The 12,710-nt window shown below is 45.1% G+C and overlaps 1 protein-coding gene across 1 annotated transcript in view; it reads left to right on the forward strand.

Moving 5' to 3' along the window:
- The window catches only part of ehf (ets homologous factor), a 39,507-nt gene extending 36,008 nt beyond the window's left edge, over positions 1-3,499 (forward strand). The window contains 2 exon segments of the mRNA XM_086008073.1: positions 2,078-2,273; positions 3,089-3,499. Coding sequence (XP_085864199.1) covers positions 2,078-2,273; positions 3,089-3,200 — 308 coding nt within the window. The 3' untranslated portion in view covers positions 3,201-3,499.
- The last annotated feature ends 9,211 nt before the right edge of the window (positions 3,500-12,710 follow it).

Below are 12,710 nucleotides of genomic sequence, written 5' to 3' on the forward strand. Positions count from 1 at the left end.
GGTTGCCTTGATCAAAGATGGCCGCCCCCATGACTCACGTGTGGGGATACTGGCCTCAGTTGCCGTGAAAGAAGATGGCCGCCCCCACAGTTCGCATGAGGCACTGCTGGCCTCTGAAGATCCGCTCCTGCAGGCCTTAGAGAAATGGCCTTTCTTCCTGCAGGTTGTGCAGGTAGAGTTCCTGGCTGGGCAGCGCGACCTCGGGTGCTTCTCCTGGCCGCAAAAGAAGCAGCCGGCGGCCCGATCGCGGGTGCCCGATGTCGGAGCCGGTACCGGGGGTGGCGGGCCCGGTCGGGTCCGGGACGCCGACGCTGAGGTAGGTCCCGGGGGCGGCGCTGCGAAGGGTATTGCGGTAGGGGTCGGGCCCGAGTCCCAGGGTCGCGAGCAGTACCTGGAAAACGCCTCCTGGTCCTGATGGGCCACCTCCAGGGAGAGAGCGAGGGCTTCAGCTTTGTCCAGGTCGAGGTCTTTAGCTTCAAGCAGTCTTTGCCGTGAGTAGTCGGACCGTAGGCCTTTCACAAAGGCATCGCGGATATTATCTTCCGTATTTTCAACAGCCGTCACCGCTTTAAAGTCACAGTTCCTGCCGAGTGCTCTTAGCGCCCGTAAAAATTCAGCTACAGACTCTCCTGGCTGTTGCGGGCGGGATCTTAGGAGGTGCCTGGTGTACATGTAATTTACCGGGCTGCGGTACTGCTGTTTCAGTAGGTTGATAGCGGCCTCGTACGTAGTCGTGTCCTGTATGAGTGCGTATACTCTCGGGCTCGCTTGGGCGTTCAGAAGTCTTAGTTTGGATCTCTGCGGGGCGCCGGATTCTTCCAGGTAGGATTCGAAGCAGTCCAGCCAGTGTTTGAAGTTGAGGGCTGCGTTTGGTGCCTGTGGGTTTAGATCCAGGTATGGTGGTTTCAAGGCTTGCAGCCAAGCCGGCTGGTGTGGCCCGTTGTCTGGAGGCTGCTGTTGCTGTGCTGCTGGGTGAGCTCCTTGCTGTTGCTGTTCATTATCAGACATCTTTAAAATTTAGCCAATAAAATTGATATGCCTATCAATTAGTCCAATAAAAGGCAACGAGTTAAGAACGTAACTGAAGGTTTTTATTGGCTAAATAACAGAGCCCACCCTCGTGGGTGATCCGATCCAACAGGGAGGAATACTAGCCAGTCAGCTACCTTTATACCTGGGCAGGTAATGGGCGGAGTCGGAGGTGGTCAGCCCAGGTATAACAGTGCGACAAGAGGCGACCTCGTGTAGTGATGTGACAGTGAGAACAGTGAGAACAATATACAGTGATAACTATAACAGTGGTTTACCACAGAGTGTTAGAATAAAACTTAAAAATTCGAAAAGGCTTGGTCAGCCGATCCCCTCCAGCTCGAAAACTGTAATGAGTGAATTTTCTGGTAATTTGTATTATCGTAATGTAACCTTAAGTATATGTGTACTAATAATGGTTATCATTGTATGCTTAATTCCTATGAAAGCCAATAAATGCCTTTGAAGCCTATTATCTTGTGGAATAACTTATAAAACTATAAGTAAAAACATCCATTCCCTAACACTGTCACCTATTGGTGGAGTTCCATGTCAGTCATGCATTGCAGAACAAATCCCATGGAATAGTAATTGTGGAATAGTTGTAAAGGTAAAGGTGTTACTTGGGCAGGCAGCTCTGAATCAGGGACAGTGCAAAAATTAGATCAGTCACAAGGACTGGTAGATTGCTGAATTTATATTGTTTTATTGTTCCAGGATAATAACTCACCATGCATTTCCCTTGGCTGTGTAATTTATTTGAATAATAAAGCCACATATTTTGAATACAGCGAGTTAGAGGTGATTGGCATTTAAAGTTTTAAATAGTAAAAATATTCCATAAAACCCAAACTGAGATTAATTCAATTAAGTCATTTGTTTCAGAACACAGTGCCAGTTTCATGCCTAACCATTTAGGCATGAAACTGCCATTGCTGTTGGCCAACCTATTATCTAAATTGGATGTAGAAGAGAGAATATTTGTATTTTCCAAGACCTAATAAGATATCCTGGAAAACAAGATTCTTATTCCTGCTTTCTCCCTAAGGTTTGCAAAGTCAGCATCTTTGGGAATTTGTTCGAGATCTTCTCCTGGCTCCTGAAGAAAATAACGGCGTTTTGGAATGGGAAGACAGAAATGAAGGAATTTTCAGAGTTGTAAAGTCTGATTCTCTGGCAAAACTGTGGGGCCGAAGAAAAAAGAATGACCGTATGACCTATGAGAAACTTAGCAGGGCACTGAGGTAATAACGTGCTTCTCCAACAAGTAGCACAGCATGTAGAACGGTGATCGTCAGTTTGGCTTGGTTGGTAGTATTCGTGCCTGAAGAGCCAGAAGGTTATGATTAGATGCATTTTCATTTTGATTGGGGGGGGGGAGGAGTTTCAGGACGCTGTTCAGTTCACATTGTTAGAGAGATGTTCCTGCACAAATCACAACTGAATTAACTTTTAAAAATGGTAACATGTTAAAAGGAGGACTCTAAGTTCTCCTGAAACTATTTATTGGTGCAGTAGAACTTGGACAGTCAACAAAAGTGACATGTTCCACTCTCTAGCCCCGAAACACCTCACCCTGATGAGTAGATATACACAATAAACTTAACAATAAATTTGGTTGGCGAGGTGGTAGGAACTTCCCCACCAGGATTAATGAACATCAGCACGAGAGTCACCGCTAACCATTTTCACAGGTCAGAGGCTGGGTACAGAATGGCATTGGCAGAAGTCTGGGAACAGGCTGCCTGTCCATCCTCTTTGTGGCTGTGGATGGCACATGTTGCGGAGACCGAACAGGGAAGATAAATCAATACATTGCAAAAGAAAAGACAAATGCCTGGAATTTCCTTGGAGCTACTCGTGCTGGAAGTGTGGTGGGTAAAGGGGTAAAGGGGGTTTCCGCCACACTTTTGATGCAGCTATGGCGGCACAACAGCAGAAAGTCTATGTTAAGTGCTGGTAGCTAAATAACGCCATTAATACTTGATTGGCATGTTTCAGAGAGGGAACTAAATGTTACAATGGTCAAGAGGTCACTTCATTTTATTTTGCTTTTCAGACATTATTACAGATCTGGGATTCTGGAACGGGTGGATAGAAGGTTAATGTACAAGTTTGGAAGGAGAGCGCATGGCTGGAGATAAAAGTCTTCATTTACCAGTCAACTTTAACCTGGATTGATTGAAGATAAGGGACTGTGCTAGCATGAGCCGGCACCATCTTCAGACGATACACCATCCTCAGTCAGTAGCCAGCTCAACTAGGCTATGTGATCACTTTTCTATTCAAAATTAAATCTTTGCCTTCACTGTTGGATTTTTTTTGGTGAAAATATAGCATAATAAGGCCAAAATATTCAACAAACTGGTAATAAATAGGATTTCATACGTGCTGTTTTATGTTGTAAAAAACATTGTAAATGCTCTGTGGAGTCTGTACACAGGAGTTCAAAATCTATAATATATCTATCTAAAGCTATTGGTTTGCCTTTCTGTGTAATTATTTATCTATCTATGTATCTATATTACATAGAATTAAATAGAATATACAGCACAGAAACAGGCCTTTTGACCCAACCAGCCCATGCCAGCATTTATGCTCCACGCGAGCCTCCTCCAATCCTTCCTCATCTAACTGTTTCAGCATTATCCTCTATTCCCTTCTCCCTCATATGCTTGTGTCAGCATGAGATGATTTCTTAACTTGACAGCTGCAAATTTTCTATAAAATTTCATAGCTGTTCACTTTCCAAGGTTAGAAGCTGTTGTTTACTGCATTTGGATGACAGATTGAGCTTTATGCAGCTTACAAGTGTTTGGAGCAAACTCTCTATCCAGTGTCACTTCATTGGAACAACCTCTCTCACCATTGACAGATCACTTCTGTCATCTCAACTTCACCTGCCGTCTATTCCATCAGCATTGGTGCCCTTGAAACTATCTCACCTTGGCCCTCAGAATCCCACCACGATCAACCCCAACACCAATAGCACCAGGCACACCAACAGCACCAACAACAACACCAACCTTCTCCGCAATCAACTGGTGCTGCACAGGACACAGGGCATCAGCACCCAACCACATTGCTGCCCGGGATGCCAGGGGTAGCCTCACCATGGCCAGATTTACTTCACTTGAAGCTGTACACCTTGGCTGCCACATGATGTGCCAGGTTGGCACCACCCCATACCAACACCATAAAGCATCCCTATAATGCCCAAGCCATTATTTTCACACTCATTGCCATTGTGGTGGGTACACAAATTTGTCCAAGAATACAAAATGCTGAAAATAAAGATTTCAATGTTTGACAACACATTAACAGAAACGTCACGTGAACAATGGCTAAAACACCCAAGTGCCTACCCTTGTGTGTTGTTACTTGGTATGATTGGGCAAGGATGAGGGTGAGTGTGAGGGGTATCTAATGTAGATAGAGAGGGTTGGGTGGAGGTGCAAGGTAAGTTGGTGTGAGTAAAGATGTACAGGAGAAGGGTTGGGAAGGCAGAGTGATGGGGCTGTGATGAGTGGCTCAGCAGGATGAGGCTGAGTGTGGCTTTGCAGTAACGTTTCGTGATCTGCTGAGATCATTGAAAGGTTTGCGCCACTGCAGCCTGGTCCTCCTAACGACATCCCTGCTTGTGTCCTCCTGTTCAATGTGTAACCAGGCTGCGTTGATCTCCTGGGGAGGTCTCTTCTGGCCATGGGAAGGGAAGAGGACCTCCCTGTGTGCTGTGGCTCCCTCCATAAGCAAATGGAGGGAGTCATGGGAGAGTCTGGGTGCAGCCGTGAACCTCTGTGAAGTGCTTGTCAGAGTTTGCAGCACGTCAGTGCTGTAGAACACTGACAGCACAACTGTCAAAATCAATTTGCGCATGGTCCCTTTAAGGAAACTGGCTGATGACGTGTCATCAAGTGACGTCATCAGACCTGCTTCCTTCAATTGGCCGGGAAACACGCTGGGCGGGCTTAACAAGCCCAATCAGCGTAAAATCATTTCACAGAGCAGGCTGGAGACAGCAGCAGGTCGCACCCCTCCACCGACCCCGGCCGCACCAAACCCGCTGAGTTAGGAGAAATTGCAGCCAATCTCTCTGTATCTACTCTATCAAAACCTTTCATAATTTTAAAGACCTCTATTAGGTCACCCCGCAGCCTTCTTTTTTCAAGAGAAAAGAGACCCAGCCTGTTCATTCTTTCCTGATGGGTATAACCACGCAGTTCTGGTATCATCCTTGTAGATCTTTTTGTACCCTCTCCAGTGCCTCTATATTCTTTTTATAATATGCCGACTAGAACTGTATGCAGTATTCCAAGTGTGGTCTAACTAAGGTTCGATACAAGTTTATCATAACTTCTCTACTTTTCAATTCTATCCCACTAGAAATAAACCCCAGTGCTTGGTTTGTGTTTTTAATGGCCTTATTAATGTGCACCGCTACTTTAATGATTTGTGTATTTTTACTCCCAAATCCTATCTATCTATATATAGCAACATATATATCGATAAAATGTGACACACCTGAAATGTGATGGATATGTTTTATTTTAGATTTTTTTCTGATGTGGGCATTGCTAGCAAGGGCGGCATTTATTGCCCATCCCTAGTTGTCCTTGAGAAGGTGATGGTGGGCCTTTTTCTTGAACTGCTGCAGTCCATGTGGTGAAGGTACTCCCATAGTGCTGTTAGGTAGGAAGCTCCAGGATTTTTACACAGTGACAAGAAAGAACGCTGTTATATGTCCAAGCCAGGATGGTGTGTGACTTGATGGGGAACTTGGAGGTGATGGTGTTCCCATGCACCTGCTGCCCTTGACCTTCTAGGTGGTGGAGGTCATGGATTTGGGAGGTGCTGCTGAAGAAGCCTTGGCGACTTGTTGCTGTGCATCTTGTAGATAGTACACACTGCAAGCCATGCTATGCTGGTGATGGAGGGAGTGGATATTTAAGCCTGTGTTGGGGTGCCAATCAAGCAGACTGCTTCATCCTAGATGGTGTCGAGCTTCCTGAATGTTGTCGCAGCTGCACCCATCCAGACAAATGGAGAGTATTCCATCACACTCCTGACTTGTGCCTTGTAGGTGGAGAGGCTTTGGGAGTTAGGAGGTGAGCCACTCTCCACAGAATACCCAGCCTCTGACCTGCTCTAGTAGGGACAGCATATATGTGGCTACCCCAGATGAGTTTCTGGTCAATGGTGACCCATTAATGGTGGGGGACTCATCGATGGTAATGCCATTGAATGTCAAGGGGATGTAGTTAAGCTCTTTCTTGTTTGAGATGATTATTCCCTGACACTTATATGGCGCAAATGTTGCTGGCCACTTATCAGCCCAAGCCTGAATGTTGTCCAGGTCTTGCTGCATGTGGGGATGGATGGCATCATTATCTGAGGAGTTGTGAATGGAGCTGAACACTGTGCAGTCATCAGCGAACATCCCCATTTCTGACCTATTGATGAAACAGGTGAAGATTGGGCCTAGGATGCTACCCTGAGGAACTCCTGTAGCAATGCCCTAGGGCTGAGATGATTGGCTTCCAATAGCCACAAGCATTTTCCTTTGAGCCAGTTAAGACTCTAGCCACTGGAGAGTTTTCCCCCTGATCCCCGTTGACTTCAATTTTAATGGGGCTCCTTGGTGCTACACTTGGCCGAATGCTGCCTTGATGTCAAGGGCAGTCATATTCACCTCACCTCTGGAATTCAACTCTTGCGTCCATGTTTGGACAAAGGCTTTAATGAGGTCTGGAGCTGAGTGGCCCTGGTGGAATGAAACTGAGCATCGGTGAGCTGGTTATAGGTGAGTGAATGCTGCTTGATAATGCTCGTGGTGCTTCCTTCCTTCACTTTGATAATGAATGGGTGTAGGATTCGCAACATTGAACTTTATATTATAAAGGGTCAAATGGCAGAAGAGGCCATGGTTTTAAAGACTATTTTAAAAGAAGCCCAGAAAAAGGGGCATACAAAATGGCCGCCAGACCCCGTGATCAACTTATTGGGACACTTTAAAATGGTTCCTGCAAATCCTCAGACAGCTTTGTGGATTCAGCCCAAAGTAAGTTCTGGAAACCGTTTCTGAGAGAACGAAACCAGACACCCACATATACATATAGATTGGATGCAGATCCAGTCGAGATCGGCCTGTAGATAAAGGCCATCTAAATGTTGACCCAGACAAAAGGGAACAGTTTCATATTCATGAGAAGAGCATCAAGGGCCCGTTAAGGACATCACCAGGACATTAAAAACAATGAAGGTCATTCCAGACCAGAGATGGCCCGTTACCGGCCATCCAAGAACAGTTTAAAATATAATAACTACCCCGTTGTGCAACAATCCCGCCAAAAGTTAAACAAAGACTAACCTGATTTGGCGCGAGATTAGAGCTTCTGGAAAGAAGTATAATTGAGAGAACACATGGGTAGGAATTGGGTTATCTTCAGCTTTCCAGCTTGCAGGCCTGTCCAGCTTTTGAGCTGGGTAAAGAGGCGCTGCTTTGGGAGAAGATCAGCGTGACTCCTCTCCATCGTCGGAGAGGAAGAAGAAGAAGACTAAGCCGCCATCAAGAAGGTCGTTCGAGCCGGCGTCCCGCTCCGGGGTAAAACATCGGGAGATCATCGACCAACCCCGGGCCGTCGATGAAACGAGAGGCCATCGACCCGCTCCAGGCCCAGAAGAATCACAGAATCACAGAATCACAGAAACCCCACAGTGCAGATAGAGGCCATTTCGGCCCATTGAGTCTGCACCGACACATATCCCACCCGATTCCCATAACCCCTACACCAACACATATCCCACCCTATCCCCGTAACCCCACGTATTTAATCCCCCTAACACTAAGGGTCAATTTATCATAGCCAATCAACCTAACCCGCACATCTTTGGACTGTGGGAGGAAACCGGAGCACCCGGAGAAAACCCACGCAAACACGGGGGGAATGTGCAAACTCCACACAGACAAGAAAAAATGACAGAAGAAGCTGAGGTCGAGCAGCCATCCACGGCCCCCCCCTCAGGAGAGAGGTGAGGCGCAGCTCGCTGGGGCTCCACGATCCACATGGAGACGGGACGCCTGAAAGGATCAAACGCAGACCGGTTTCAAAACCTTGCACTTCCTAGTTGGATTGGTGAGCATGTTTCTGGCCCTCCATAATCAGATCTAGATAGGTTTAAGGGGGTGGATATTTAAGGGTATAATTAACATGAGTTGTTATCCCTCGATGTTCCATGTGTTTCCCTATTTCATGATGATTTTTGTAGAGTATAAGATGCCTGTATTTGCCTTAGTTAGTATTGTGTCGTTATGATTTGTTTGTGTTTTCTCCTCCCATGTACTCTCTTATTTGCTTGCATTTGATTTGTGTTACCATATGCAATAAAATTTCATTTCGTTTCATCAAACTTGGTCTATAAGAGTTTTCTCTACATTGTAGTTCCTGCCCCAAAGTCCAGAGTGCAACGATCAATAACATGTCATTCTATAGTGGACACTAGGTGGAGCCGTAGAGCTGTATATAGCTGTATGTATAAGACTACACTACCCAGCTATATATATATTAAGACTACATTACCCATGAGGCACTAGGCTACCCACAAGGCAACAGTCAAGATGGAAGCCTCTACAGATACTGTACCAGTCCACATGTGCTCAATAAAGTAACTAGCAAAAGCTAGCTGTGTTCATAATAAGAATGTCTATTTATTAATGAACATAACATGGTACCAGGATGGTGAAGATCTGCTGAAAATTGTGAAAAGCGACATGGAGAATTTGAAGCCACCAGAGCGTTTGAATCTCACAGAAAAAATCGACTACAATTGGCAGACTTTTAAACAGCAATTCGAACTCTACATTGCAGCCATCGGATTCGGTACGAAGCCAGACGCAAGGAAGATAGCGTTGCTGCTTACGGTTGCAGGCCCATAGGCGATAGAGGTATTTAATACATTTGTATTTAATCCAGCGGAGAACAGAGAAAAATTAGAAGATGTGCTAAAAAAATTTGATGCACATTGCTCTCCCAAAAAGAATGAGATGTATGAAAGATACATCTTCTGTTCTCGGACACAGCAACAAAATAAGACTTTTGATAGCTTTATAACTGATCTGAAACTGAAAGCACAGACATGTAATTTCTCTGAGCTGAAATCATCCATGATTCGTGACCAGATTGTGTTTGGTATTCATGATAAAAAAGTCAGGGAACGTCTGTTGAGAGAAACCGAACTAAATTTGGAAAATGCAGTGAAAATATGCCAAGCCAGCGAGCTAGCTCGAAAGCACGCAAAGACTTTCAGTGAAATCAATAATGATGCGATTGTAATGAGTGAAAATGCTGCTGTCGGTGCTGTGTCCTACAAGGGGAAGAAATGTGGGCAGAACAGAAATGAAAAGCAATCGGAGGATGAAATTTTAAATTGTAAACGCTGTGGTTACAAACACCAGTTAAAACAATGCCCAACGTTTGGAAAAATGTGCACAAAGTGTAATGGAAAGAATCACTTTGCCAAACAATGCTTTTCAAAAGTAAAAACAACGAAAGGGCAACAAGTTAATGTGATTGAGGACACTGATTTAAGTGAGACATTTTGTGTAGGAATGGTGTCATGTGACGATATCAAAAAAGATACAGAAAATGTGCAGCCCTCAGAAATGGACAATGCTGAACATAAAGTCAATGCAGTAAAAGTGGACAAATGGATGATCCCACTGCAGATAAATGGAGCATTAGTTACATTGAAACTGGACACTGGGGCAAAAGCAAACTTAATCAGTATGAGTGACATAAAAAATATGAAAGAAAAGCCCAAAATACAGAAAAAGTCAGTACTACTGAAGAGCTATAATGGACAGAAAATAGATAGCTTAGGTGTATGCAGACTTAAAGTGACAGTCAAAGACAAAGTGCATCATCTCATGTTTTCTGTTGTGGCTGAAAGACTTGATTCGATACTAGGTGACAAAGCTTGTGAAGACTTAGAACTGGTCAAGAGAGTCTACCGTATAAACTGTGCCATAAGCAGACCAGATGACTCAGGTGATGAAGCAGAGAGCCCATCAAGGAAGAAAAGGCCAAAGGGTATCCATGTCTTCAAAAAGCCTAGTTTCTCCAAGAAGAAAGAAAAAGACTTTAAGGTCAAAGAGAAGCCAAAGGAAGAAAAGCACAAAGAGGAAAAACACAAGGAGAAAAAGTCCAAAGATATAACCGCAGCAGATGTTGTTAAGCAGTGGAAAGAGAAAAAGAAAAAGAAGAAGCCTGCACCAGAGCAGGAAGCAGTTCCGGTGGATACTCCTTCTTCCCTCAGGCCAATCTTTGGTGTTCCATTAGCCGAGGCTGCTGAGAGGACTATGCTGAATGATGGGATCCAGCTGCCAGCAGTTTTTCGAGAGTGCATTGACTACATTGAGAGTTATGGCATGAAGAGTGAAGGAAACACTGAAACCCTCTCCAAGCAAAGATCGCAAGGAGACCTCGATCTATACAAGAGCAGATTGATGACAATGCCGCAACTGCATCTTGTCATTCACCGCCAGAACAATCTCATGAAGACACATCAGACTTACCCGTGTTGAGAAGATCCACACGTGAAGTAAAAGAGCCTGATAGACTTAATCTTTGAGTACAATGTAAAGCTTTGAAAATGTGTTGACTGTTTTGAAAATGTTTATGGTTATAGAGCACTAACAAAAGTGTTACTGATATTATCTTTATTGTTTTCTTGAAAGTTGATTGATATTGATTTTGTTAAACCTCAAAGAAAGGGGATGTAATGATCAATAACATGTCATTCTATAGTGGACACTAGGTGGAGCCGTAGAGCTGTATATAGCTGTATGTATAAGACTACACTGCCCAGCTATATATATATTAAGACTACATTACCCATGAGGCACTAGGCTACCCACAAGGCAACAGTCAAGATGGAAGCCTCTACAGATACTGTACCAGTCCACATGTGCTCAATAAAGTAACTAGCAAAAGCTAGCTGTGTTCATAATAAGAATGTCTATTTATTAATGAACATAACACAGAGTACAGAATCTAAGGGGCGAGTGGGTCGAACCACTCAAGGTTTTACTGTGCAAGAGAGAGAGGTCTCTAGAGAGAGAAACCTCTGCGATCTAAAACCCCTTACAGGGAGTAGGCTGATGGAATGGTAATTAGACTGCCCTGGTGGAATGAAACTAAAATTAGGCGGGTTGGATTTGTCCTGCTTTTTGTGAGAAGGACATACCTGGGCAATTTTCCACATTGGCGGGTAGATGCCAGTGCTGTCACTGTACTGGAACAGCTAGGGGTATGGCTAGTTCTGGAGCACAAGTTTACAGTACTACAGCCAGGAAGTCATTTGGCCCATAGCTGTATCCAAGGCACTCAGCTGTTTCTTGATGTCACGTGGCGTGAATCAATTTCGCTGAAGATTGGCATCTATTACGGTTGGGATCTTAGCAGGAGGCAGAGAAGGATCATCTACTTGCTACTTATTTCTGAGGATGGTTGCAAATGCTTTTGCCTTGCCTTTTGCAGCCACGTGTGTGCAGTCGATGGGGCCCTGCACCATGGGGAGGCCCAATATCCTGGCAAAGCCATGTGCGCGCTCCTCCTGCTTCTCTCTGTTTAGCGAGAAGACAATGGCCCAGTAATTCCGGGTACAACGCGTGAGTAAGGACGGGGTACTCACGCGTGTGCCCGGAGGAATTGCCGGTTTTCAGCATGCACAGCGCATGCGCTGAAAACCGGCATTTCCTGTCCTCTGACCCAAGGGGTTAAGAGGCAGAACGCGCGTGACTGCACAGGCAGCGCGTGCGCAGTGACATTCCTTTTTTTTTTCAGAGTTGCGCGTGTGTAAAGGCCTCCGGTCTTTACGCATAGAAAAACCACACGTAAGTACTTAGTTTTTCAGGTAAGTGGGCTTTTAGTACAATTGAGAATTTTTTTTTCCACAGGTTTGTTATTTTTAAAGAATTTACAGTAAGGTAAGTTTAGTTTTAGCCCCGATTTAAAAAAAAATAAATTTTATTTTAAAATTATTGTTTAAAATAGTTTTTCAGAGTTCTTTATTGTTCATTTAAGTAGTGCAATGTTTTTTTAAATTTTCTTTCAGGTTTAAGTAGTGTTTTGGGGCCAGGAGTTTTCATGAGTTTGACAGCTCTTTCTGTCAAACTCATGAATGAGTTTCCCCTCCCCTGATTGGCTGCACAGTGCTCACCTGCTCCCAGCCGGCACATCGCACTAACTACGCCGCTGGATCAGGTAAGCACATCGCGCCGACATCTGAACCGGGCCAGTGACAGGAAATGAAAGCAGGCCCGGGCTTCAGATGTCGGTGCGCAGGGTGAGTGCAGATCGGGGGCTTGCACGCGCGGCAAGCACCCGATCCTAATTTCAGGGCCAATGAAACCCCCTCTCCTAGAGTACAGAGCCTCTGTGACCTCTTGGATGCAGTGATGGATGGCGAACTGTGAGATGTTTGCTATGTCGCCTGTTCCACCCTGGAAGAATCTGCTGACAAACAAATTCAGGGCCATGGTCACCATGAGGCCACTGGCGGCTCCGTCGTCGCCCTGCTCTGAGGCTGCAGGTCTGGTTCCAAGAGGTGGCAGAGTTCTGTGACCACCTCCTTGGTGAAGCAGAGCCACCGAATACACTGGTCCTGGCTTAGGCGCAGGTTGG

This window comes from Somniosus microcephalus, chromosome 15 (genome assembly GCF_052327205.1).
Source record: "Somniosus microcephalus isolate GS21.2 chromosome 15, FLI_Smic_1.0, whole genome shotgun sequence".
Lineage (NCBI taxonomy): Eukaryota > Metazoa > Chordata > Chondrichthyes > Squaliformes > Somniosidae > Somniosus > Somniosus microcephalus.